Raw genomic sequence first — 23607 nt, forward strand, 5'->3', positions numbered from 1 at the left:
CTGTATGAACAGAAAAGTGTTATACTCTGAAAGGGCAGACCCTTGAGAATGGCTCTTCTATATATTTTAGGCCACAGGCAACATTCTTGTAGCAAAAGCAATAGAATACCAGGGTTACAGCAGAGAAACAGATCCAGTATGGGGTCAGATTTCTTCTTCCCTGTGACGACCTTCTCCATGTGCCGGAGTCCCATGGCCCTGGGTGGCACAGGGACTGGGGCAGGATTGAGCCCTGTCATTTCAGCTCTTGTTGAGGTTTGATGACGCTTGGCCCCTGTCATCAGCTGACTGTGTCCTGCTGTCCAGTTGAGCTGACATTGTCTTCTGAGGGCAGGGACAAGTTCTGCTTACTCTAGACTCTACCATGTAAGTACAACTCTAGAGAGGAAGTCAGGGGAGATGGCCAGGGCACTGCTCTTGGGACCTTCTGAGCTGGCCACAGCCTTGTTCTGGTCCTTAGACACCCTTGAGCACTGGTTTCTGGGGGCCAGTTGCCCAGCTGGAGATGTCTCAACAGAACTTCCCAGGTGCTGGGGACCAAGTGGCCTGCTGCCCTGTGCAGGACCCTCCCCCAACATCATACGTTCCCTCCTGCGACAAGAGGCCCCAGTTCCCTTTACAGTTGGTCCCACAATGCAGTGGGGCCTCATATGAATAAGCCTTTTGGGTTCGAGGCTTTCCCAGGATGGCCTCCGATGCCCTGCGCCAGGGTTTCTCAACACCATTTCCTCGATGATGCTACAATTACACAAGGGACGTTCTGGGGACGGGAGGGGCCTCTGAGCCCCCTGAGTACCTCCTCCCGCCGCCCCCACTCGCACCTCGCTCCAGTCAGACGCTGGCCCACAGGGCCCGCGCCGCACCTCTTGGGGGACCTGGGTAGCTCCTTCTCCCGCTGAGGGGGTCAGTTCCTCTGCAGCAGACAGTTAAGGCTCGGAAGGAGGGTTCCTGCTTCTGCCTGAAGTCTTCCCTGCCCAGCCTCCAATGTTTCTGGGGAACAGGTTTGCTTCACTTGGCCCACACGCAGCCACTTCCCCTCACCCTCTTTCTTTCCCTCTTTCTTTCTCTGTCACCGGCGGGTCCTATTTCACTCATCAAAATGCCTTTGCATTTTTGGTATGTCCACTTTCCAGAGAACCTGGAAAGGCCTGCTAGGCATCTCCTCTGCTTCGGTGGTTTTCCTTTGGCCACAGCTCTTGCCTCGCCTGAGCGACAGCCCCCAGAGCCCCTCTCTGAGCTGTTGCTGGAAGGTTTCCAGGTTCCTGTCTCTTGTCTGGAACTGGCTGGCTGAGAACTGGTCCCTGGGTGCAGATGAATTCCCTTAGCTCATTACTGAAGTGTCTTTCAAAAAGCAGGTTAACAGGGAACGAAGTGTCTCATTGGCGTGGCCGCAGACGCCCATGACGTAGAGCTCACGGCTCCCTGGGCCTGTGTCTGGAGCTGTCAGTACCCCAGGTCTGAGCAGACCAGATGGAGACGGTCACCGCACATTTTGGCTTGCAATAAGCACCGCCTTATTTCATTTTCTAATTGAGTCATTCAGAGGAGGCTGTTTAGCCATCACCACTGCTGGGTCTGTGAGGCAGGCAGTGCCCGGGAGGCCTGCTGCCACCTTCCTTCCTGGGCTCGTGACCCATCTACTCTAATACTTGCTAGGCTGCCATTTTGAGGTACAAATTGGGACAGCTGGGGTGTGGCAGAAGGAGCGAGAATGGTGCAGACAGAGAGACCCAGGATCAAACTCTGTCTCCAGCTTGTCTAGTTGGTGTCTTTGGACAAATCCCTGTTTTCTGATTATGACGTGGATTAAATGGTGCCCAGCTTCCAAAGTTATAGTGAGAATTAAGTTTGTAAAGCCCCAAACTGGGCCTTGGACAAGTCAGCCTGTCGTAGCCTTTTGGCTCCCTCATCCGAAATAAGAGGGCTTCTTGTCTGTCTCCAGCCCCTTCCCGGGTGCTGGGGTACCCAGGTTAGAGAGGTCCGGTCACAGAGGTCAGGCTGGACATGGAGGGACTGTGCATAGAGGGGGCCACTCCTCCACTCAACTCTGCACGAGCTCTCTGGACCCCGGTTCCCTGGTGGGCGGAGCGGGGAGGACTGTTGGGCTGGGGACAGTCCTCAGCGAGGCTTGCCGAGCCACCCGGAGGGAGCAGGTACTCATTAGGCAGATGAGAAGACCCCAGCACAGAGTTTCAGAGACTTGCCTGAAGCCGCAGGTGGGAGAACCCAGAGCCCTGGACTCCTGATTCCAGATGCCTCCCCGAAACCCTGGAGTAAAGAGTAAAGGAGAGATGATGGGAGATCGGAGAGTAGGGGCCATGTGGGGGACAATGAAGTGGTGTAGGTGCTGCTTCAAAGGGCAAGGACACATTCAAGCTTCTAAAGGAAGCTGCACTCCACCCCCCACGTCTCCTCCTCACCTGCCCTCCGGAGAGAGGAAGGTAGGGATGGTTCCATGTACAAGCCCTGGGCTGCAAGTCGGGGTGGGCGCAGATTTAGTCCTGGTTCTGCCACTAACTTGTGTGCCTTTGGGTGAGTGTCTTAACTTCTCTACAGCTTTCTTTCCCCATTTATAAAATCAGAAGCTTTTTTTTTTTTGGAAGTATAGTTGATTTACAATGCTGTGCCAGTTTCTAGTATACAGCAAAGTGATTCAGTTTTACATACATATTATTTTTCAGATTCTCTTCCATTATAGGTAAATACAAGATACTGAATATAGTTCCTTGTGCTATACAGTGTAAATCTGTTGCTTATCTATTTTATATATAGCATTTAGTATCTGCAAGTCTCGAATTCCTAATTCATCCCTACCGTGCCTTTTCCCTTTGGTAAGTTTTCTGTGTTTGTGAGTCTGTTTCTGTTTTACAAATAAGTTCATTTGTATCATAGTTTAGATTACTTGTATAAGTGATACCGTATGATATTTGTCTTTGTCTTTCTGATTTGATTCACTTAGTAGGATCATCTTTTGTTCCATCCATGTTGCCGTCTTCACTCAGCATTGTGTTGGTGAGGTTCCCCACGTTGCAGGCGTGGTCTGTTCCGCTCTCACTGCTGTATGCGGTGTGTGGTATCCCATTGTGTGAACAGTCTCTTTGTCTACACTTTCTACCATTGAGGACTTTTTGCACAGCTTCCAGTTTGAGACTGTTATAGAAAGGTTGCTATGAATATTCTTGTGTGTCTTTGGGTGGACGTATCTTAGGCATTTCTGTTGGCGTATCTTGGGAGTGGGGCTACAGGGTCATAGGGCAGCTTTAGTGGAGATTGCCAAACAGTTTCCTGAAGTAGTTACGCCAGCTGAAATCCCACCAGCAGTGTGTGAGCGTTCCAGTTGCTCCATGTCCTTGCCTATATGCGCTTTTATATTTCCATGTATTTTTATTTTAGCCATTCTGTTGCGTGTGTGGTCATGTCACGCTGTGGTTTTGTTTTGCATTTCCCTGAGGATTCATGCTGTGGAGCAGCTTTGAATTTGTCTGTTGGCTGTCCGGATAGGCTCTTTGTGAAATTCATGCTCAAGTCGTTTGCCATTTTTTTTTTGCTGGATCACCTCCTCTCATCTTGCTTTGTAGGAATGCTTTATCTATTTTCTGTGAGTCCCCTGCTGATGCTGGGGCAATTTTGAGAGCAAGTGGAGGGAAACTAATGATAAATAAGCTGAGACATGTGTTATAAACCAAGATCATCTTAGGCAAATTGGGCAAACTCAAATAGTCAACAGTGTTTCAGTTTTAACAAAATTTAAAAAGGCAAATCTGAAGGCACCAAGGGCTCATGTAAAAAGAAAAAAAAAAAAGAGCAGTGTTTGTAATATATGGCTTTGTGGGGTTCTCAATTCCCTCTTCTCCTGCATCTTTCTGAAAATGTTCACCTTCAGAGTCCAGTATTGGGATAAATTTTTATTTCCATGTGGTGCTGACTCGGTATTCAGCTTTCTTTCTGTCCATGATCTGCCTTAGGTTCATTAAAATTCTGACATTTTATGATCCTCTTAGTCCAACCTCTGATTCTATTAATGAAGAAACAAATTTCGAATGGTTAAATGACATCCCCAAGGTCACACAGCCGTCCAGTACAGAGCTGGGACTAGAATCCAAGGCTGAAGTGCTTTCTCGAAAGGCATTTTGATGAGCACTCAGTATTTTAATCAACCCATAAATACCTTTGATTGTGTGCAAGGTTGTTGCAAGGCATTGATAGCTGCTGAAGTCTTGAGGGGTCGGGGGAAGGCGCTGACCTGAAGTCAGAGACTCCACCATTGATGACATTGGGCTCAGGGCTCACGCTCTTGTTTTCTTGTTGGCCAAAAAATAAGGTTCCACTGGGATATGTTCCCTGTATCCCTTCCAACTCCAAATTCTACATCTAGAAATACTGTGCATGAAGGAACACAAAGGGTAGCTGTTTTTTTCTGTTACAGGAGACAAGTACATAAGAATAGATTTCCTATGAAAAAGGAAAGGACTGGGTTACTTTAGTCAGTAAGAGGAAGGAGAGAGATCAAGCTTCAAGTAGACAAAGTCCCAGTGGTATGAGCACTCCCCCTCATTCTCTTTTACTTTGGACAATGAAAGAAAATGTTTCTTTACAGAAGTGGGGTTCAGGTTATACCTGACAGACTGAGTGATGTAACCTTAGGAGATTGAAGGATCTCCTCTGCAGGTCTTTAAATTAAAGGGATTTAGGTAATTGGGATGGTTATGGTTGGAAGTAAGAGGAAACCATATTCAGACTGGCTTAAGCAAAAATGTAAATAAACAAACAAACAAAAGAAATCGCTAGTGTTTATTAGTTCATGTCATTGAGAAAGTCCATGGGTAGCTCTTACTTCAGGCTTGATAGGATCCAGCCTCAAATACCGATCTTACTTCAGGCTTGCAGATTTCGATTTTCCTGGCTGGACATCAGGAGAGCATTTCTTTCCCAGTGGTTCCAGCAAATGTCCCAAGCCGAGGTCTGGCTGGCCTGATTGGGTCCTGTGCTCATCACTGAACTGGCCCCTGTGACTCTGACTGTCCACTCCTTCATCATCTATCTACTTTTGGGGCTGAAGAGTGGAGGCAGCCCCCAACCTGAACTTCAGGTATTGAATCATGGACAGTGGTTCTTCAGAGGACTGTCAGGGTGCTTTTACTAGAATAAGACACGTGGTACCCAAACTGATACCACTTTACCACCTGTGATATTGTGATTTATAATAGGAAATATATATGTGGTCTTTGTCATCCCCATTTCTGGCACAGAGCTCCTAAAACCTTTAGAATTTCCTAGGTGAGGAGAGCAATCAAGGTGTCTTTTGTTACATTAATGAGGCAAGTTTTGGAGGCACCTCTGGATGGGGGCTGGTTGCCTAGACAACCAACCACGGGATTAGAGGGTTAGAACTTCCAGTCCCACCCCCGCCCTCCTGGGAGGGGGAAGGGGCAGCTGGAGATGGAGTTCAGTCATCAGTGGTCAGTAATTTAATCAATCACACCTATGTAATGAAGCCTCCATTAAATAACCAAAAGTGTGGGGTTTGGAGAGCTGCCACGTGGAGATTTGGAGAGAGTGGTGCCCCAGAGAGAGCATGGAAGCTCCGCATTGTCCTTCCCTCATACCTTGCCTTCTGCATCTCTTCTATCTGGCTGTTCCTGAGTTTTATCTGCTTATGATAAACTAATAATGTAGTAAATAAGATGTTTCTCTGAGTTCTGTTAGTTGCTTTAGCAAATTAATCAAACCTAAGGTTGGGGTCGTTGGAACCTCAAATCTACAGAGAGTTGGTTGGAAGCACAGGGGCAACCTAGGCTTGCAACTGGCATCTGAAGTGGGGGTAGGGGGGTCGTTTGTAGGACTGAGCCCTTAACCTGTGGGATCTGATGGCTTTCAGGTTAATAGTGTCAGAATTGAGTTGAATTAATGCAACCCAAGTGCAGTGGTGTGCAAGGTACCATGCTTGAGGCAGGCTGGTGACTGAGGTACCACTTTATCTTTCCCTCAAACCCCGTATTGTAGGAAACACAGAGGAAGGGGAATAATGTTTATTGAGTATCAGCATGAATACTGACATACAATCCCATTTTATATTCCAATCAACCTATAAGGAAGATACTCATTCCCCACCTTTGCTATCAAAGAAAATGATGGCAAGGATGTTCGGTAATTTGCTCCACGGGGTCACACTACTTGTCAGTGAAGGAGCCCATTTCTCAGCCAGGGGGTTCTGATCCTAAAACCACCCTCACTTACACAGGGCTGCCTGCTAAACTTGGGCTTCAGTCATAAACATCAGTTGAAAGAAAGAACCTCGGGTGTGGGAAGGGAGGAGGGGGCCTGGCTTGGGTCCTGCTCCTTCCCTCGAGCTGGCCAGATGAATGAGTCTGTTGCCTGCTCCGGACCTCCCTTTCTTCACCTGTAGTGTGGCGGGGTTGGACAAATCTGTCAGGTGCTCCAAAGCCAAGTGTGACAACCTGCGATCAGATGAAGAGTGCCTGTCTGTGCTGGGTCTGGCCAAGGCAGACACATCTGAAGGTGGCTCTCAGATTATCCTTGGGCTTCTAATGATCCTCAGTCCCAGCATGCGCCAGGCCAGGCTGGTCCCCCATGCTCACCACTTCTCTGGTGCTTTATTTCTTCCCCCACCTTAGATGCATCTTGCATGCTGTACTCCCTCTGCCCGACACCTAACCCTTCTCCTGCCAGTGGCCACCCTCCCTGGAGCCTTGCCCAGGGAAGTACTTATCCTCTGAGGACTTCCAGAGTTTCCAGAGTCGGTGCCCAGAGGCTTCTGTCACCCTCTGCGTCCCAGCCTGTCTTTCCTGGTCTGGACTGGTTTGCTTGAAGAGGCTGTCCGGTATCCTGCATCTTTCTGATCCTCTCCCAGATTTGTTGTCACTTCAAACCCGAGAGATGTGCACATTCTAGTGTGACAGGCTGAGCTCTGGCAGGAGAGAGGAGGAGTCCTGCTCTTCACCCCCCCAAGGCCAGCAGGTGGCCTTCCTGGGGAGGAATGGGGCTGTCCTCCTTCCTTCCTGCCCTGCCTTTACCCAGGTTCTAGAACAACCTGAAACCACTCTATTCTGTGCACATCTCCCTGGGGTGGGGTTGGGAAAGGTGGTATGTAATTTTTCTCCTGTAAGTCCAAAATTGTTTTCTGAGTACCATTATCCTAAGCAATAAAGTGTCATGTGTTTGTGTAAGTATATGTATGTATATCAGTGCAGCAGGGTTCCAGTTTAGTCAGGAATTCAGGATGTACCTTGGTACATGTTTTGATGGAATTCATTTTTTTTCATACACCCAGTGAACAGGCATTGAGGCCCCACCATGCTGTTCTAGGCATGAGCTGATGCTGCGACATGGGCTTTGCCTCTCCAGGTGCTCTCAGTGAGCCAGGCACGGAAATCCACCATTACAGTGGTGTGACTGAGCTGTCATGGAAGCAAGGACATAGTCCAGGAAGATTCCTTTGCTTCGAATGGTCAGGGAGCCCTTCCCAGAGGAGAGGATACTTGAGCAGGTAGGAGTTTCCTGGAACCTGTCTTGGACAAAGACCTGGTAGGTTCTGGAAATATGAGTCATTTGGAAAAGACTAGGGCGCAGGAAGGGAATAGTGAAAAGGCTCCAAGGACAGGCAGCTGATAGGTGGCGAGGGGCCTAGATGTGACGATGAGAAGCTTGGCCACTTGAGTGTAGGCCACATGCCAGCTGGGTGTCTTGTTAAAAATACAGATTCTGATCAGCAGTTTGGGGGTGGAATCTGAGCGTTTGCATTTTTAGCACCCTCTCAGGGGATACCGTGGACCACACTTTGAGTAGCAAGAGTGAAGGTATCACTAAGGACTTTACATAAGGGAATAATTATAATCCCTTGAATTTGTGTGCTGTAAATACTAAAAGTCTAAGTATATTGTCTGCTTTAGTTCATATGCTCTCCCTGTGAAATGTGATTCGTATCACCTGTGATTATTGGACAAGGATCGTGGAGTACAGGGAAGTTAAATAACCAGAGTTTTGTCAGTGAAAGGGCCTCAGATACCGAAGACAACCCCTCATTTTACAGGAAAACTCATCTGTCATCTCTGAGGTCGTTCTGGGTCTGAAAGCCCACGTTTCTGTGGTTTGAATGTGTTACTCACAGTCATGCAGATCCTTCGAGACAAAAGCTGGATGAAAATCCCATGTTTGGCTAAACTCTCTTGGCTAAACTCTGGGAGAGGGTGTGGGACTGGATCTTTGGGATATGGGCATGGAGAGGTGTGCTGGGGGCGATGCTCTTGAATTTGTGAGCATCCCTGACTAGAAGATCCCAGGTTTTAGGCTTTCTGTCTTCCACTCATTTTCTTTGTAACCTGAACAAAACTGGTTCAATGTTAAAATAGGGCCAGCAGCCCCCACTCCATCTACCTGCTGTAAAGGTGGAGCATCACATTGGCAGATCTTCTCACGTGTATTGTGGCGCTACCATGGGTCAGATGCTGTGCCTGGCACTGCAGACATAGGACAGGATGACCCTGCCCCCAACCCCATGGAGCTCACATGGCTGAGAAGACTTGCATGAAAGCCACACGTTCCAAGTTAAATATATCCAAATGTGAACAGAGGGCAGTTAAGAAGTATGGGATGATGGGGACTTAGAACATGGGGCTCAAACATGAGATCTTGGATGGCTTCCTGGAGGAAGTGGTCTTTCAACAGAGGACTGAGCAATGGATAAGAATTAGCAAAGTGAGAAGAAGGAAGCCTGGCTGGATAAGAGCCCTGAGGCAGGAGGGAGTTGGCTGGATCCAGGAAAGGGAAAAGTGAGATGTTTGAAGCGTGCAAGGTACAGGGAGAACCTGAAAGAATAAGTTAGGTCAGATCCTAGAGGACTTCTTAAAATTTTGGAACTTTATTCGAAGGTTAATAATAAGCCATTGGCAGGTTTTAAGCAAGGGGGCGACAACTTCTCAACTTAACAATGATCCTGGCTTGCGTGGAGAATGGCTTGAGCAGGAGTGATTTTGAACAAAACCAGTTAGAGAGTTTCTGCCTTGTCCAGGCATGAGAAAAGGGCAGCCCCAACTAGCAATCTTGCAGAGGGGATGGTGAGAAGGGGGCAGATTTGGGAGGGATAACTGCCAGGCTTAGAGATGGACTGGATTTGAGGGTGATGGGGGAGGAAATAGAACAGGATGACTTGCAGGTCTCCAGCTAGAAAATCTCGGTGAGTGGTTGTAGAGTTTATTAAAATTGGGAGGGAGAGCAGGTTTGGGTGGGTAGATGGTCATTAATTCAGTCTGGACGTGTCCCAGTAGAGGTGCAGATGAGCTGTCCAAGCCATGAGATTGAACGAGGGGGCTGGTGGTGGATGTCTACTGAAGCTGGCAGTGTTGATTTGGGAATTGCATTTCCCAAGAGATGGTATTTCAAGTCAGAGGCGTGGAGGAGGTGCCCAGAGACGGGGAATGAGATGAGTGTAGAGAGCTGGGACAGCGTCCAGAGTGCTCTGCTGTTACCAAGCCCAGGCTCGTACTGCTTGCTGCAGGACAGGCCAGTACATCTTGTTGGGACAAGGAACAGTGACTTTGTTTGAAAGGCCAGCAGACCAAGAAGATAATGGACTAGTGTCCCAGTGAACCATCTTCCCCAAGGTAGAATTCAGGCTGCTTTTACACTAAAAGGGGAGGGGGTGTGATTGGTTGTTGTGAACTTCTTGGTGTCAGAATCCTTTGTTCTTGCAACTGTCCACATAGGTCAGGTCACAGTGTTCCCGTAAACCTCCAACAAGACAAATGCTGTTCTCTGTTCTGCAATTTTTTATCTCTATATGAATGGGAAAGTGTTGTTTCTTTAAAGATCGGACCCTTGAGAGTGGGCTATCCTGTATATTTCAGGCCATAGCAACTTTCTTGTAGCAAAAGCAACAGAATACAAAGGGTAACTGTAAAAGAAACAGATCCAATATGGAGTCAGATTTGTTATTCCCTATTATATGCCATTTGGTCATCAGGTCGGGGAGACTGCACATGCGATAACAGATGTAGAATAGCTTTAAAAATTAAAGCAGGATGTTACTATTATTGGACTGGACTTACTATGAATAATAATGTACGTCTTTGACAACCATTTCTGCATTTGGGTAGGAGAGATGATATTTAATGTTCCCAAATCTGCAAGCCTGCTTCCTCAAAGTTCTTAGTACCCCTATGAAAAGAAAACCCACCCGGTGGGGTTTATTTTTATCATATCATGCAACAGTCATTTCATTTTCAAATCATTAACAGACATTCTCGTCTGATCATTCCTGATACAACACCCTGATGCCATCTCCTCCACTTCTCTGAGAGCTTTACTGATTTCAGTTGAGGCCCTCAGCTTTAAATAAAACACAGTGGAAGCCTGGCTCCTTCGTAAACCTCTTTTGGTATCTCTCCCATCAGCTGATTTCATTTTTTTTTAACCTGACATTTGGCTATAGATTGTTCCAGGAATTTCATTGCTAACTTACATGATATGAACAGATAAAGGGGAGCAGAATTCATTTTCTAATCTACTTTGAAACTAAATTCTGGATTGTACTTAAGGCGGGGGGTGGGGGAGAAGGCCAGCCTGTGATGGGCGAGACCTCTGAATTTAAATGAGTTTTCATAGGAAAGCATCCTTCCCCAGACTCTTCCTGTACGTGGGAGTGGCGGTGGGGGTGGGGTAGAAGTTCTTGGGTTCCATCAAATAAATCCAATCAAAAGCAGACATTCAGCAGGAGTCTAGCCTGCCTGACTCCTTTTCAAAGCTAGTTTGCTTCTTCGAATTTCCATCAAGGTTCTTTTACAGTAATAGGAAAGTTTATTGTGTTCACCTTACCTATTTGAAAAGGCCCTTTCGAGACGATCCCTTTCCTTGTCACAGAGATGTGTAAGAGGGGGGTCTTTATTTCTTAACAGCTGAGATTCTGTTCTTCACCATGACACCCCACAGGAAGAAAATTTATTCCTGGACTTTTGGCCATTTGATTTGAAATACGGTAATTAGAATTTGGGCTTCAGAAAGCATCTGCTCTTTGATCCTTCAAGGGCTCTCCAGCTGAAGGCGGGCTGCCGGGGCCATGTGTTCAAGAACATGGACTCTGGACCAGGCTGCCTGGGTCTGGCTTCTGGCCCCACCCTGTCAGCTGTGAGTTTGGGCAGGTCATTTAACCTGTTCACACCTCAACTTTCTTATCTGTATAATAGTGATGGAAGTAAGTAGTGACCGTCTTGTGGGGCTTATTGTAAGGTTTAAATAAGCATGTGTAGGCTAAGTGCTTAGAAGAGTGTCTGAAATACACTTGCGCTGTATTGACTTTAGCTGCTGTTACTGCCACCCAGGGCAACCGGCTGGATTGTGTAGTAGGTAGTATGAGTGGCCATTCATTGACCATTGCTCTGCTCAGTGCTTTATATGCGAGTTTCTCCTTTAGCTTTTCTTACAGTAATTCCTTGAGGTACCTACTATTCTTCTATCCATTTCACGGAGATGTAAGTCCGTGGTCACACAGCTGGTAAACAGCAGGGCTGAGATTCAAACCCAGGTCTCTCTGACTCCAAATCCCAGCCCTCGCCCCTGCCACTGTTCTGTAGCTCAGTCTGTGGTTGTGTGGGCACTGGGTGTGGGTGTGGATGTGTGCGGATGGTGGCGTAGAGGATGCAGGAAAGAAGCCAGCATTGGGGTGATTTGGAGAGGCCTTCTTAGCCTAATTAAGCAGACGGTCAGACAGTTCTGCAGCTTCTCTGCCCCCACGTCAGTCTTCCTGGAGAAGAATTGCATAGGGACAGGAAGTTGGGGAGTCAGGGTTCCCGTCTTCCTAGAATTTTGTAATTTTTCCTTCTTCTTACAATCCTACCTTCTATCAATTTCCTGCTGTATTACAGCCTCCACCCCTCCAATACCTATATGTGCGTGTTGGGAGAGAGGTAAGTCTGGGCCCCAGGGCAGAGTGGTGAAGCCCTGTTTCCAGGTAGCGGAAAGAAGTTTGCCCTGCAAGTCAGGGGACCTAAGTCTTGGTCCTCTTTCTGCTCTTGATTAGCAGGAAAACCCTGGTAAAGTCACAGCGTTTTTTTGGGTCTTATCTGTGAGTTTAGGGTGGGAAGGTGTCTAGTCAGCCTTCTTCTGGGTCTCTTACCTCTGGCAGCAGAGATGTTGGTGGTAAGGTGGTGGTGGTGATAATGGTGGTGGAAGAGGAGATGGCGATGGTGGTAACCACAGTGCCACAGATGGTAATGATAGTACGGAGATGGAGGCAGTCGTAGTGATGATGTTGGTGGAGGAGGTGAAGCGGATGGTGATGATGGTGGAAGTGGTGGCAGAGATGGTGTTGATGGTGGTGGAGATGGAGATCAAGGTAGAGGTCATGGTGATGCTGGTGGAGGTGGTGGTAGCAGTGGAGATGATCATAGAGGTGTTGATAGTCATAGCTAACAATGAGCCCTTATCTGGCACCAGGCTCTGTACTTAGCACTTTATATCCATTATCTCATCTAATCAGCCCAGCAGTCCATTTTGCGTATAGGAAGCCTGAGCTTCAGCGATTAAAGCTGGGCATCCCTCGGTGGGCACAGTTGCCCAGGTCAGATGGAGGTAAAGCCAGAGGTGCCAGGATGTAAGTTACTGGGAAATTTACGGCAGGCCTAGGTGGGAGGGGAGTTACTCTGGCCGTCCTCACATTCTGCTCTCCCCATACCCTCTCCCTCTACAACCAAGCTGGGCCCAGATGGAAATTTAGGGTTATTCCTGCAAGAATTCATTCTGCTGAGTAGAAACTGTCTCCTACCACCTTTTCCAAATGCTTTTCTAGGTGATTCCTCTTCATCTTCCTGTGAGTTTCCCCCTTGGTTCAGACCCCAACCCTACGCTTTGGGTTTGGGGCTGCAGCTTCTCTGACAATGACTTGTAGCAGCTTCACGAGGGGCTATGCTTTGGTTGGGGGAGGACTGAAGTGAATTATTTTGGGACAAGCACATGTCCTCCAACATGTGTCTTTGGTGAATGTGGCTTTTCTATATCCCCTTGACCTGTTGACCCTCACCTATACTCTGTACCCCATGAGGCCATATTGGAGAGAAACAGGAAAAGAAACGAGTTTTTGGTGCAGAAAACTCAGGGCTGGGATAGTGGCCCACGGGCTGGGAGGCTAAAGCTCCTGGTGTCTGAAGGCACTTGTCAGACCCAAGACCCCTCACTCCTGTCCACACCTCCTTCTTGGGACTAGGGGCTCGGACCTGGCTTGAATGTAAAGGTGATCTTGTCTTCCAAGTCCTACTCTCTCCTCCTCTGCTCCTCAGGATAGGGATGGAAACCATACAGGCACTGAGCCCTGAGTCAGGGGGCTGAGTACTGACCCCTATGGATGGGGAAGCTGGCTTCAAATGGATTCTGTATACCTGAATGCATGTTAAATGCTCTCCTATCCAGCCCCTAACCTGACCTCCAAAACCCCCTCTCCCGCCTGTAAATATTTATTGAGAAATTACTAGTAAAGATGGTCTGTTACATGCTGAGGATACAACAGTGAAGATGGAACCTCCTGACCTTGTGGAGTTGATGGTCTAGTTCACATGTAGCGTTGTGATGACAGGGGCAGGAGATAAAAGTGCCAGCGATGTCATTGTAAGGAACTTGATGTAGCCTTGTGGAGATAAGGAGGGCTTCCTGGAGGCAGTGACGCTATGCGGAAACTTGTAGAATAGGAGCTGGATGAAGCTTGGGCAGTTGGGGTGAGAGGAGGGAGGCAGGGAGAGAGAAGGTAGAGCAGAGGGATCCGCACGTGCAGAGGCCTGAAGGTGGTTGCTCACCCGCTATGGGCTCGACCAGCCTCGGTTACAAGCACCCAGTGCTGGTTCTCCCAGGGGGGCCTCCAGCAGGGACCAGGACCCACAGGCACGTTCCTGCCTGTCCAGCACTCCTGAAGTGCCCGTGATGCCTCTGCTGCGCGGGCTTAGCTGAGTCCTGCTTCATCCATGAGCCACTTGGTTTCCCTGGGCGCTGAAGGGAGCACGTGACCAGTGCTAACAGTATGAGACTAGGAGGCACCATGTTTGGATTCCTGGGCTGTGTGAATGTGGGCACCTCTTCCTCCTTCTCCAGGGATCCTGCTGGTTTACCAGGAGGCTCGTGTCCGAGGGTTTTTTTTTTTGTTTTTTTCAGTGCTAGCATCCTGGGGGGCTAATTCTCTACCATTTGCAGGAAACTCTATTAGAAACTGCAGCCTTGCAGCCATAAAGCAGTGTTTGTAAGGGGCATGGCCTCTCTAGTGGAGAGGGTGGCCCCATCATCACACAGTCTGCTGCTCCCCCCCTCAAACTTGGAGGGCATCAGGGCCCTCAATACCACCCCCCACTCCTGGGCTGCGCATTCCCAGGGCAGAGGCATCTGGCTTCACCTGTGTGCTGAGAAACGGCGACAGGCTTCTGCAGCTCCCCCAGGCACGGGGACTTCACTGTCAGCGGATTCCGAACAGACTGTTTGCATAGAAAGCCACACAGCTGCGGAGAGGTGAGATCCACATAGAAAAATATTTATTTAACAGATTCCATTTGATCATTTCCCATGCATTCACAGAGGAACAGAGGCCCTAGACCACAATGACGGCCCTAAGTGCTGCTTTGAGTGCCAGGGGCTGTCCTACAGCTCCCGGACAGGAGGGCTCGTTTTAGAAATACACATGTTGTAGTGATGTAGTTTTCCTTGCGCTGAAGCTCACGGAGCAGAATGAGATGGATGTAATGCTTGGCAAATCGCAGGCCATCTGGGATCTGGGTCTCTGGCCTCAATATGGTGGATGGAGCCACACTGGGGAGACTGTCCTTTCCTGGGTTTCATCAAATGGCTGGGTCAAGAACTGGACATCAAAGCATCTGTCTGCATGGACAGAAGCAGTCGTCTGTGGCCTTTGCATCATTTGAAAGCTGTGACTTGCACCCTTCTCTGAAAACCAAATCCCAACAGCTCTTCTGTCTTCTCCTAAAGAACATTTCTCAACAGACCCGAGAACAAGCAGGCAGATCAGAGTTTTAAAGGAAGATCCCTAAGCTGATGGGTCATGGAACAGTGACCTGAAGGTGTCCAGGCAAGCCCGGGTGGAGGGGCTCTCAGGGGGTGGAGGTGTCCAGTGCACGGCCGTCACCTGTGTCCCTCCCACCCCATCTGTGCTGCTTCCACAGCTGCTTACTTTCCCTCTGGCAAACTTAGCAATGAGCGGTGACCATCCTCCCAGGAAGCCACCTCTTAGCTATGAAGGAACTTGCCTGTGACTGAGGGAGTCGTCGTCTCAAAGCCGTCCAGGAAAATAAGGGGAAGAGAAGAGGTGTGTGTTGGTGACGTAAAGTGAGGCTGCTTGGCTTGGTTACAGGGACCTTGGCAAAAGGTGGAGGGGAGGAAGTGGGGGAGAAAGCAGCGTGAAGAGAAAGGAGAGATACCATTGCTTTTCTTACTGGAGAAACATGTAAACAAGAGGAGAAGAAGGAAAGGGGAGGAGAGGGGGAGGGAGAGAGAGAGAGGAGAGGCAGGACCAAGGTGGAGGGCTGTGCAGGGAAGATGAACCAGACGGAGGGGTGTCCGAGTTACCGGCAGCTCAGTGTTACACTCCTTCAAAGGTGATGCTTCAAAGGCCAGCTCACGTGAAAGTGATGAGGCCACAAGAATGCTCGCTGATCCAGGCTCCACCTCCATCTAGGCTGCTCCTAGAAACAGTGGTTCTCAAATCTGAGTGCGCATCAGCGTCAACCAGTGGTCTTGTTAATCGCGGACTGCCAAGCCCCGCCCCCGGGTCTCCGATTCAGCTGGTCTGGCCCGGGGCCTGCCACGTGCATTTCTAACACGTTCCCGGGTTGGGTGGATGCTGCCGTTTGGTGAACACCCATCCCTTCAGAACCACTGTCTTAGAGGTTGGAGACCAAACCAAGGCTGGGGCTGCTTTGGGTTCCTCGGGACAAAGTCAGTAAGAGCAGCGTCTCAACTGGCTGGTAGAAGGAGACTGGCAAACCCCAGGCTATAAATCAAGAAAGCGCTAAAACCTTTTATTTGGATGTATCTGTTGCTTCCTGGCTCTTCATTCAACTAACCATATGCTTACTTTCCAGTGGCAATTGCTATTTAAGTGTCAGTTGACAAGCAGCTGTTCCCCACCCTGCTTGCTATGTGCGAGTTAATTTATTGCCCACAGACCCTGGCGGAGAATCTCCACCCTCACCCCTGTGTTCTGGCCACACTGAGCCATGCAGCTCGCAGCAGACAACCCTCCGCTTAATCCCTCCATTCCCTGCTTGTGCTGTGTCTTGGGCTGGCTGCCATCTGCCAGGCGAACTCTGACTCTCCTTTAATTTTCCGTGTGTTCCCGCCCTCGGGCGGGTCACCCAGCCCTTCCCATGGCTGCCATCCTGTGCTGCCACGATTGCTCTCACTGCCCTTTGCAGACAGGCACCAGGCTGCGGCTGCCTCACCCTCCTTAGCTTTTCATCATCAGTGCTTAGGACGGGGGTCCAATTCCTCCTCACTGGGGCTAGGGGTAGGGAGGAGTTGGAATATTGGTACAGAGAGGACGGAGAGCTCTATTGATCCCAGAAATCCTAAATCTGTGTCCCCAGGGCTTCAGTGATTCAGTTAAATGGGCTTCTAACCCCAGGTGGAAAAGTCAACCTTTGGGATTTAAGTCACACAACACCTTTGCTTGGGTTAAGTCACACAGAATACCTTTGCTTGGGAAAGGCTCAGATTTCCAGACCGTTTCTGCTTAGTATGAGCTAAGTATTTTTTTTTTTAGCAGGTGCTTACGTAAGAGAGGTAGGATGGGCAGATGGATGGATGGACAGACAGATACAGAGAGGTGGACGGATGTGTAGATGGTGTCCTTATATATAGACTTGGTCACCAGGTAATGACTTGGAATCGTATTTTGTTTTCCAAACATTCTTGAACTCCTTTGGATGGACTTCACCTTCCTTTTGAGGGAAAACGTGCTCCAGAGCTTTGTCGTGTGCCTGTTATTGAGGGACTTGGTTCTAACGGAATCCGGACAGTGTCTGGAGGTGCGGTGCGGACGTGAGCTGGGTTCGGAGATGGACCTGCCTCTCACTGCATTCCACCCTGGGAACAGTCAGCACTTGAGCCTAAAACTGAAAACAAACCGAAAAATCGTGCTCTTGTTTAAAAAGAATGAAAGGCTTGTCTGTCAATCTCGGGTAGAATCCAGTGTTCTGAGCAGCATGGCAAGGTAGTGGGGGTCCTGCCACCTTGACCTGTGAGATCTTGGGTGAATCACTTAGCCTCAGTTCTGTCACTTGTAGGACAAGGGAGTTCTGGAACTGGTCTGCAAGGTCTCTGTCTGCTCTCCCATTCTCTGATGATGGGGAGATGAGTTCTGGGACACACATGGTTCCTTCACTTTAAAGATCGGAGGGAAGAAAACACAGCATAGTGTCAGAGGTGTGCATTCAGCCACATCCCGGGCAGCATAGCTTAATGCACTTCTGAAGACTCAGCCAAGCAGGCTGAATTGAATGCTGTTGAAGTGTCAGGCTTCAGTGCGGTATGTGTTGGACATCTGCATTAGTTCTGTTTTTTAAACAACAGTACGCTGCCGAGAGTAAATCTGTGTCACTGCCTAATGGCTCTTGTCATTTTAGTGTAGTGATCAAGGAGGAAAAATGGAAGTACTTTATGTGGAAAAACAGGTAAGATATGAAGGTATTTCTTCACCCAGAGTGCCAGGCTGTCAGGGGTACAGTACCGATCTATCACTAATGCACTTAAAACAGTTTACCTGCTTTACATGACTGAGTTCAGTTTGCTGATCTTCACTCAAGTTCATACTGAAGTTATTTAACTTCAGGCTACACATGACACCACACAGACCAAAGCATTATAGATTTTTCTAAATGTAATATACAAGCCCAAATTGATTTCAGCCACACGTAAATTTAGTTAAATCTTTAATATATGCTATTCAGGCATGAGTAAAACTTTAAAGCTTCGGTCTCAGCTTCAGAGTAGCTGGAAATACAGCTGAACCAGTTGTTAAACAGAATAAAAAGTCACCTTTGGACATGGTGTTTATTCTCGGCAATGTGTTATCTAAAATAATGAAAAATGTGTTTTCAAATGTGAAAATGAACAATTAATTATAAAATTTTTTTTTTATTGAGGGGTAGTAATTAGGTTTATGTATTTCTCTAAGAAAAGTACTGGGGATTGAACCCAGGACCTCGTGCAGGCTAAGCATGTGCTCTACCACTGAGCTACACCCTCCCCTCAAAACGTCAGTTCTGTAAGGGGACTACTTTGACTTCTCTTCCTTCCTTCCCAAAGGCTAACCTCTACGACGTTGCCCCTGGACACAACCTCACACTTGCCCTTGGCTGTACCTGTGTGCCCAGTGCCCCTTTCCAGAACAAAATCTTTCGAAGCACAGGAGAAAAGGTCCTAGCCAGTTGAGGCGGGGGAAGTGTATTATATTCTAGCAGCCCTGGCAGAGACTTGGCACCATCTGGGTTATTCTAGAATGACTAGGCAAGGCTTAGAATGAGGAATGCAAAACACAATTTTGTGCTTTCAGAACTACTTAGGCCTTAAATAATTTGTAGTCCCCCTATAGGGAAGGCTTTATGTGAAAAGACTAGATAAATCTGGGAATGCATACTTAGAAATAAGACCAAAAGTCAACCTTGGTTCCATCATCAGAATCTTAGGTGGATAAATACAGGCCAGGCAGGGGATTCCTGGGGTGTTTCCTTGGTTTGGCAGGACTCTCTCGGTATGTGGCTGGGAAGAGGAGGAAATAAAGAGCCTTGCTGCTCTGGGGAGAGACCATGAAGGATAAGGGACCTGTGCTGTAGCCAGTTGGGTGGCCCTAAATGCAGTGTTCTATAAAAGCCACACTGGGTTTCAAAGACTTAGTATGAAAAATTGTAAAATATCGCATTTGGTAGCATGTTGAACCCACGTGTGAAATGATATTTGGGGCATATCGGATTAAGAAAGTTGATTTCACCTGTCTCTACTTTTCGAGTGTGGTTGAGATTTTAAAATTATAGTTGTGGCTTACATGTCTAGTGGACAGTGCTGCTTAACATGTATTATGTATGGTGGAATGTTGGCTCATGTTTAGTCTTGCTTTGTGTTTTATTTTTCAAACTGAAACCGTGAGAAAGACAATATTGCATCTTTGAGAAAAATGTGTGTGTGTATCTGTATCTCTTGTGGATTTTGGAGTCCAGCAAGCACGTGTCCTGGCTATAGCCCTGGGGTAACTAAGATTCAACTTCTTCACCTATAAAACGGAGGTGACAGTTTTGATCTCAGCAGGCTGTTGTTAGAAGTGAGAAATGCACAGGAAATTAGCAGAGAGCACTGAAACTGACATGGGGAAAATTCAGTAAACAATCGGCATCATTCTTACAGCTCATGACCTGTCTGATGGCCTCGTCTTTTAATCCCTGACCATTTCTAACTCGGTTCCTTGTCTCACTTGTCCTCCAAAGTTGTATTTGCTTTCCTATCTATTTACTTCTAAACCCAGAAAGCCAAAATTTCCCTTCTTTTTCTCATCCCTGAAGAATCTCTGGTATGCTACCTCATCTTCTGCTGCTTGTTCAGACTAAGGTACCTCCTACTTATTTACTTTAGCTGCTTCAGTTTCAGGGCAAGGATTCTCTCCTGGCTGAAACTACAAACCGTCCGCAATCCTTCATCTGACCTCGTTCCTTGCCTCTTCCCTGGGGTGCTGGGTCTTGCCTTTTACGGAACTCTACTTCTTTTGATGGGTCAGTCGATCAAGGACAACTGACACCAGGCAAAGGGGGTGACGGTAATGGGAGCATGAGGGACATGTAAATAAGAGGTCGCGAGAACAGACAGGATAGGAGAAGAGCACTTTCATCACATCTCTTGCCCCACATCCCTGCCTTTAGACGCTCTGCTGTGTTCAGCCTGTGGTGAGTACAAGGTGGTTCTCATTGCCTTTCTGTAGTTTTGCCACCTGATGTACAACCTCCCACTGTTCAGCACAGCACACATCTAAAACCCTGTGCTCAAGAGCCATACGCTAGGCAATCAGTCCACGGAGGAAGAGGGTTGTTACTTGTTCTCTCAACTTCAGTAGCAAGGAAGAGGAAAAAAAAAACTTTGTGAAGATGTGTCGCTTCCCTAGCTATGGTGAGCTTCCTGGCTCCTTTACAATTAATGAGATGAACCTCTCTGTCAGAGCTGTAGGAGATAAAAACAAGGAGAAATAACTTAAGAACACACTTGGAATAGCACAGGTGGCTGGAAGCACCCGTGCCTCTTAAAGCAATGGAAAAGGAAAGTCCCCGATTTCCTGCGCAGGTTTGTTTTTGGTTTTTTTTTGGTTATCAGAAAAAATGATTTCTGTTCCCAGCTGTAACTAGGTGCTTCAGCATACACTCTTGACTTAAGGTGATTTTTTTCTGCCTTTTCATCAGATCAATGTTACTTTGCCTATTTTTAGATTTACTGAGTGTTCTCAGGGTAGCAAACAAGAACAGACTCAAAGGAAAGAAATAAGCAAATTGGTTTGTATTTCAAATTTGGGCTCAGGCTTGACAGGATTAAAAAAAAAAAAAACCAACCCTTGGAAATTAACAGGGCAGCAGGTTTCCAAGGTCCTCTTTGCTGACAGCTGGGATTTTTGGAGGATTTGTTATTGGGAAAACTGGGTTATTTCAGTGCCAGAGAACATACCTAGGGCCTTCCCCACCACCAGGTAAGGGGATGCTCAGGTGAGTGAAAGAGCCAACCTTGGATTGGTAAATATGGCTGTTTTTCCTGGAGCAGTTATTAATGAAATATTTACCGCTGATCAAAGGCAAGAGGGGTCATTGCCAACAATAATTTCCCTGTTGTTTCCTAGAAAAGCAAAGAGCTTTGAAAATGTGAATAAGTAATATAACAAGGAAAAATTCAAATTTAGGTGCTGGAGGAAAAATTTGTGAAAAATCAAAACACAGCTTTAAGATACCAGCTCTCCATGTAGAAACTGACATTCTGATGTCTTAGCTCCCCAAGACCTTCCTTTTCTTATTCTCTTTACCTTTTTGGTCACTGTGGATACATACTCATAACACTGTGATACCGGTTGTCTGTGGTTACCTGGCATCTTTTTCTGTCAGAGGCTGTGGAAAGAGCAATGACTGTGATTCGGACAGCGGCTTTGTGGGCATGCGCACATCTGTCCAGCAGTCAACGGATCCCCGCTTAGGGGTCCACTGAGTGGTGGGTGGTTCTTCAGGGCCTGATCTTTTCTGAACTGCTGACATTGCTACAGCTCAGTGCCACAAAAGCAGTGAGCATCTTACCAGCTGAAGAAGGAAATTTTATACTTTCCATTGTTTTCCAGTAACATTTTTCCTTCTATGAGGGTGGAAGAGATGATATATATAAAAACATCCGAAAAGAAACAGAAGTGCTGTTATAGATATGAGCGTTGTAATTACAGGTATCCATACCTACTAAACCTATTTCCAAAAAACACCCTCCTGGAGACAGGCTACTCCTGATTTTGCCTCCCCTGAAGCTGAATGCAAAATCAGTGTCGCTATGAACACTTTGTTCCCAAAGGGACACCACTTCCCTTTGTCTTGAAAATATCACTGGTCTTCTCTGCGCAAGCATTCATCTGATATGGCTCCACTGTATCCATCTAGTCTTTAAAGGACAAAACCAGATTTATGGGCTGCATAAAATGCTTTCTGGATACACAAACCACAGTGAAAACATTTTTAAAATTAACAACCATCAGCAGGTATAAATAAGTTGTCTAAAGCATTTAATGGTCTTTAACACAGTCAGCTCCCCCCGGCCTTGAAAGAGTGTTAAATTCTTTTTTGCTAGTGGCAAAAAAAAAAAGCTGTCAAGCACAACTTGAAAAATTGGTACCATTTCCTGGCCAGTGAACACAGAACTGAGGGGCTGAAGTATGTTATAAGTGTTGTGTTGTTGGTCTGAGGTGGCTGTTCTCTTCCCCCCACCTGCCCAGGGCTGATTGTTGTGATGCTGGCCGTCTGCTGGATGCCTAACCAGGTTCGGAGGATCATGGCTGCAGCCAAACCCAAGCACGACTGGACCAAGTCCTACTTCCGGGCGTACATGATCCTCCTCCCCTTCGCGGACACCTTCTTTTACCTGAGCTCGGTGGTCAACCCGCTGCTGTACAATGTGTCCTCGCAGCAGTTCCGCAAGGTGTTCCGGCAGGTGCTGTGCTGCCGCCTGGCGCTGCCGCACGCCAACCAGGAGAAGCACCTGCGCTCCGGCACGGCCTCGGCCGTGGACGGCGCCCGCTCCACTCGGCGCCCGCTCATCTTCCTGGCCTCCCGGCGCGGTTCCTCTGCAAGGAGCACTAACAGGGTTTTCTTAAGTACTTTTCAGAACCAAGCCAAGTCCGAGCCCGAGCCTCAGGCAGTGAGCCAGGAGTCCCTAGAATCCAACTCAGCGGCTAAACCAGCCAGCCCCGCCATGGAGAATGGTTTTCAGGAGCATGAGTTGTGACTATCAAGGAGGGAGGCCTGGAGTGCTAACCACCCGCCCTCCCGAAGTGAAAGCAGCGTTACCCTCACGCAGTAGTGACCAAAGAAGCTGTGCCCCCACCAGGGACAGGAGTGGAAGCCAGGGGCCTGGGCCAAGTCAGATGCCCACTTGAGGGCTGGTTCTGCCAGCCTGGCCTCGACTCTGGGGACAGACAGGGCCGACTTTCACTCCCCTTCCTTCAAGGACATACTGTAAATTCAGTCAGCCTGGACTGATTCAGTGCTCACAAAAATTTGTTCACATTCAGATCTTTCATTATTTGCAAAGGAACTAAACGAAAGAACACAGATTCCCCTCCCTACCCGGAATTGAAGGACATCCAGAAGAATCTCGGGGAGCAGGGGGGTGGCAGGCCAGAAGAACACTGCAGGGGAGGCCGGCATCTCCTTTGGCTTCAGCAATGTGCCAAGAACAGGGCTAACATGAGGAGCAGGATGGTGCTGGGGAGCCCCGGCCGCAGGGCTGAGGTGGAGCTGCTCCTTTTCTTGGGCCGGGGCCCGTTGCAAAGAGGGGTGTTGCAGCAGCTGATGCACACCGAGTTCAGTTTCCCTGGGGAGCAGAAGGACTGGTACCCAGCAGAGGCGATGAGGCAGGCAGCGGAGGATGCACATGACTTGCGGTACATGATCCCTGTAACACAAACCCGAAGGAGCTGGGTTAACCGGCCTGTGCTGGCCAAGAGGATGGCCTTGGTCTGAGCCCAAATTCCCGTGGACAGCACCTTCTTACTCCTCCTATCACCCAGAAACATGGTGGGGCCAGGGAGCTCATTCGGATTGCTTCGTTGAGACCCCCAAACTACCCGACATACGCAGTGAAGGCAGTCATCACTTCACTTGCTCTTGACAGTTTTTCTCTGAGCTATTTGAGATGCCAATACCAGTGAATAAAGAGCTGTTACAATCAAAGTTTATTTTCGTTTCAAGTTGGAATTCACACTGTGTACTAGACGGAGCTTTTTATTTACTTTTTTTTGGGTTCAAACTCTCATGCCACAGAGGACCCCAAGCCAGGCTTTAAGATCTTATCTCTTACTTATGAGCGACCACAGAGCGATGGCTCTCAGCT

The 23607-nt window shown here is 48.0% G+C and overlaps 2 protein-coding genes across 4 annotated transcripts in view; one reads left to right on the forward strand and one right to left on the reverse strand.

The window, feature by feature from the left end:
* GPR39 (G protein-coupled receptor 39) overlaps positions 1-23448 on the forward strand; it is a 292796-nt gene extending 269348 nt beyond the window's left edge. For both annotated transcript variants that reach the window (XM_072960859.1, XM_006196105.4), the window contains exon 5: positions 21992-23448. In XM_072960859.1, the coding sequence (XP_072816960.1) occupies positions 21992-22500 (509 nt within the window). In that variant the 3' untranslated portion in view covers positions 22501-23448. The remainder of the gene's footprint in view (positions 1-21991) is intronic.
* The window catches only part of LYPD1 (LY6/PLAUR domain containing 1), a 47524-nt gene continuing 46850 nt past the window's right edge, over positions 22934-23607 (reverse strand). For both annotated transcript variants that reach the window (XM_072960860.1, XM_006196106.4), the window contains one exon: positions 22934-23169. In XM_072960860.1, the coding sequence (XP_072816961.1) occupies positions 22934-23169 (236 nt within the window). The remainder of the gene's footprint in view (positions 23170-23607) is intronic.

Source organism: Vicugna pacos, chromosome 5 (assembly GCF_048564905.1).
Source record: "Vicugna pacos chromosome 5, VicPac4, whole genome shotgun sequence".
Taxonomy (NCBI): Eukaryota; Metazoa; Chordata; class Mammalia; order Artiodactyla; family Camelidae; genus Vicugna; species Vicugna pacos.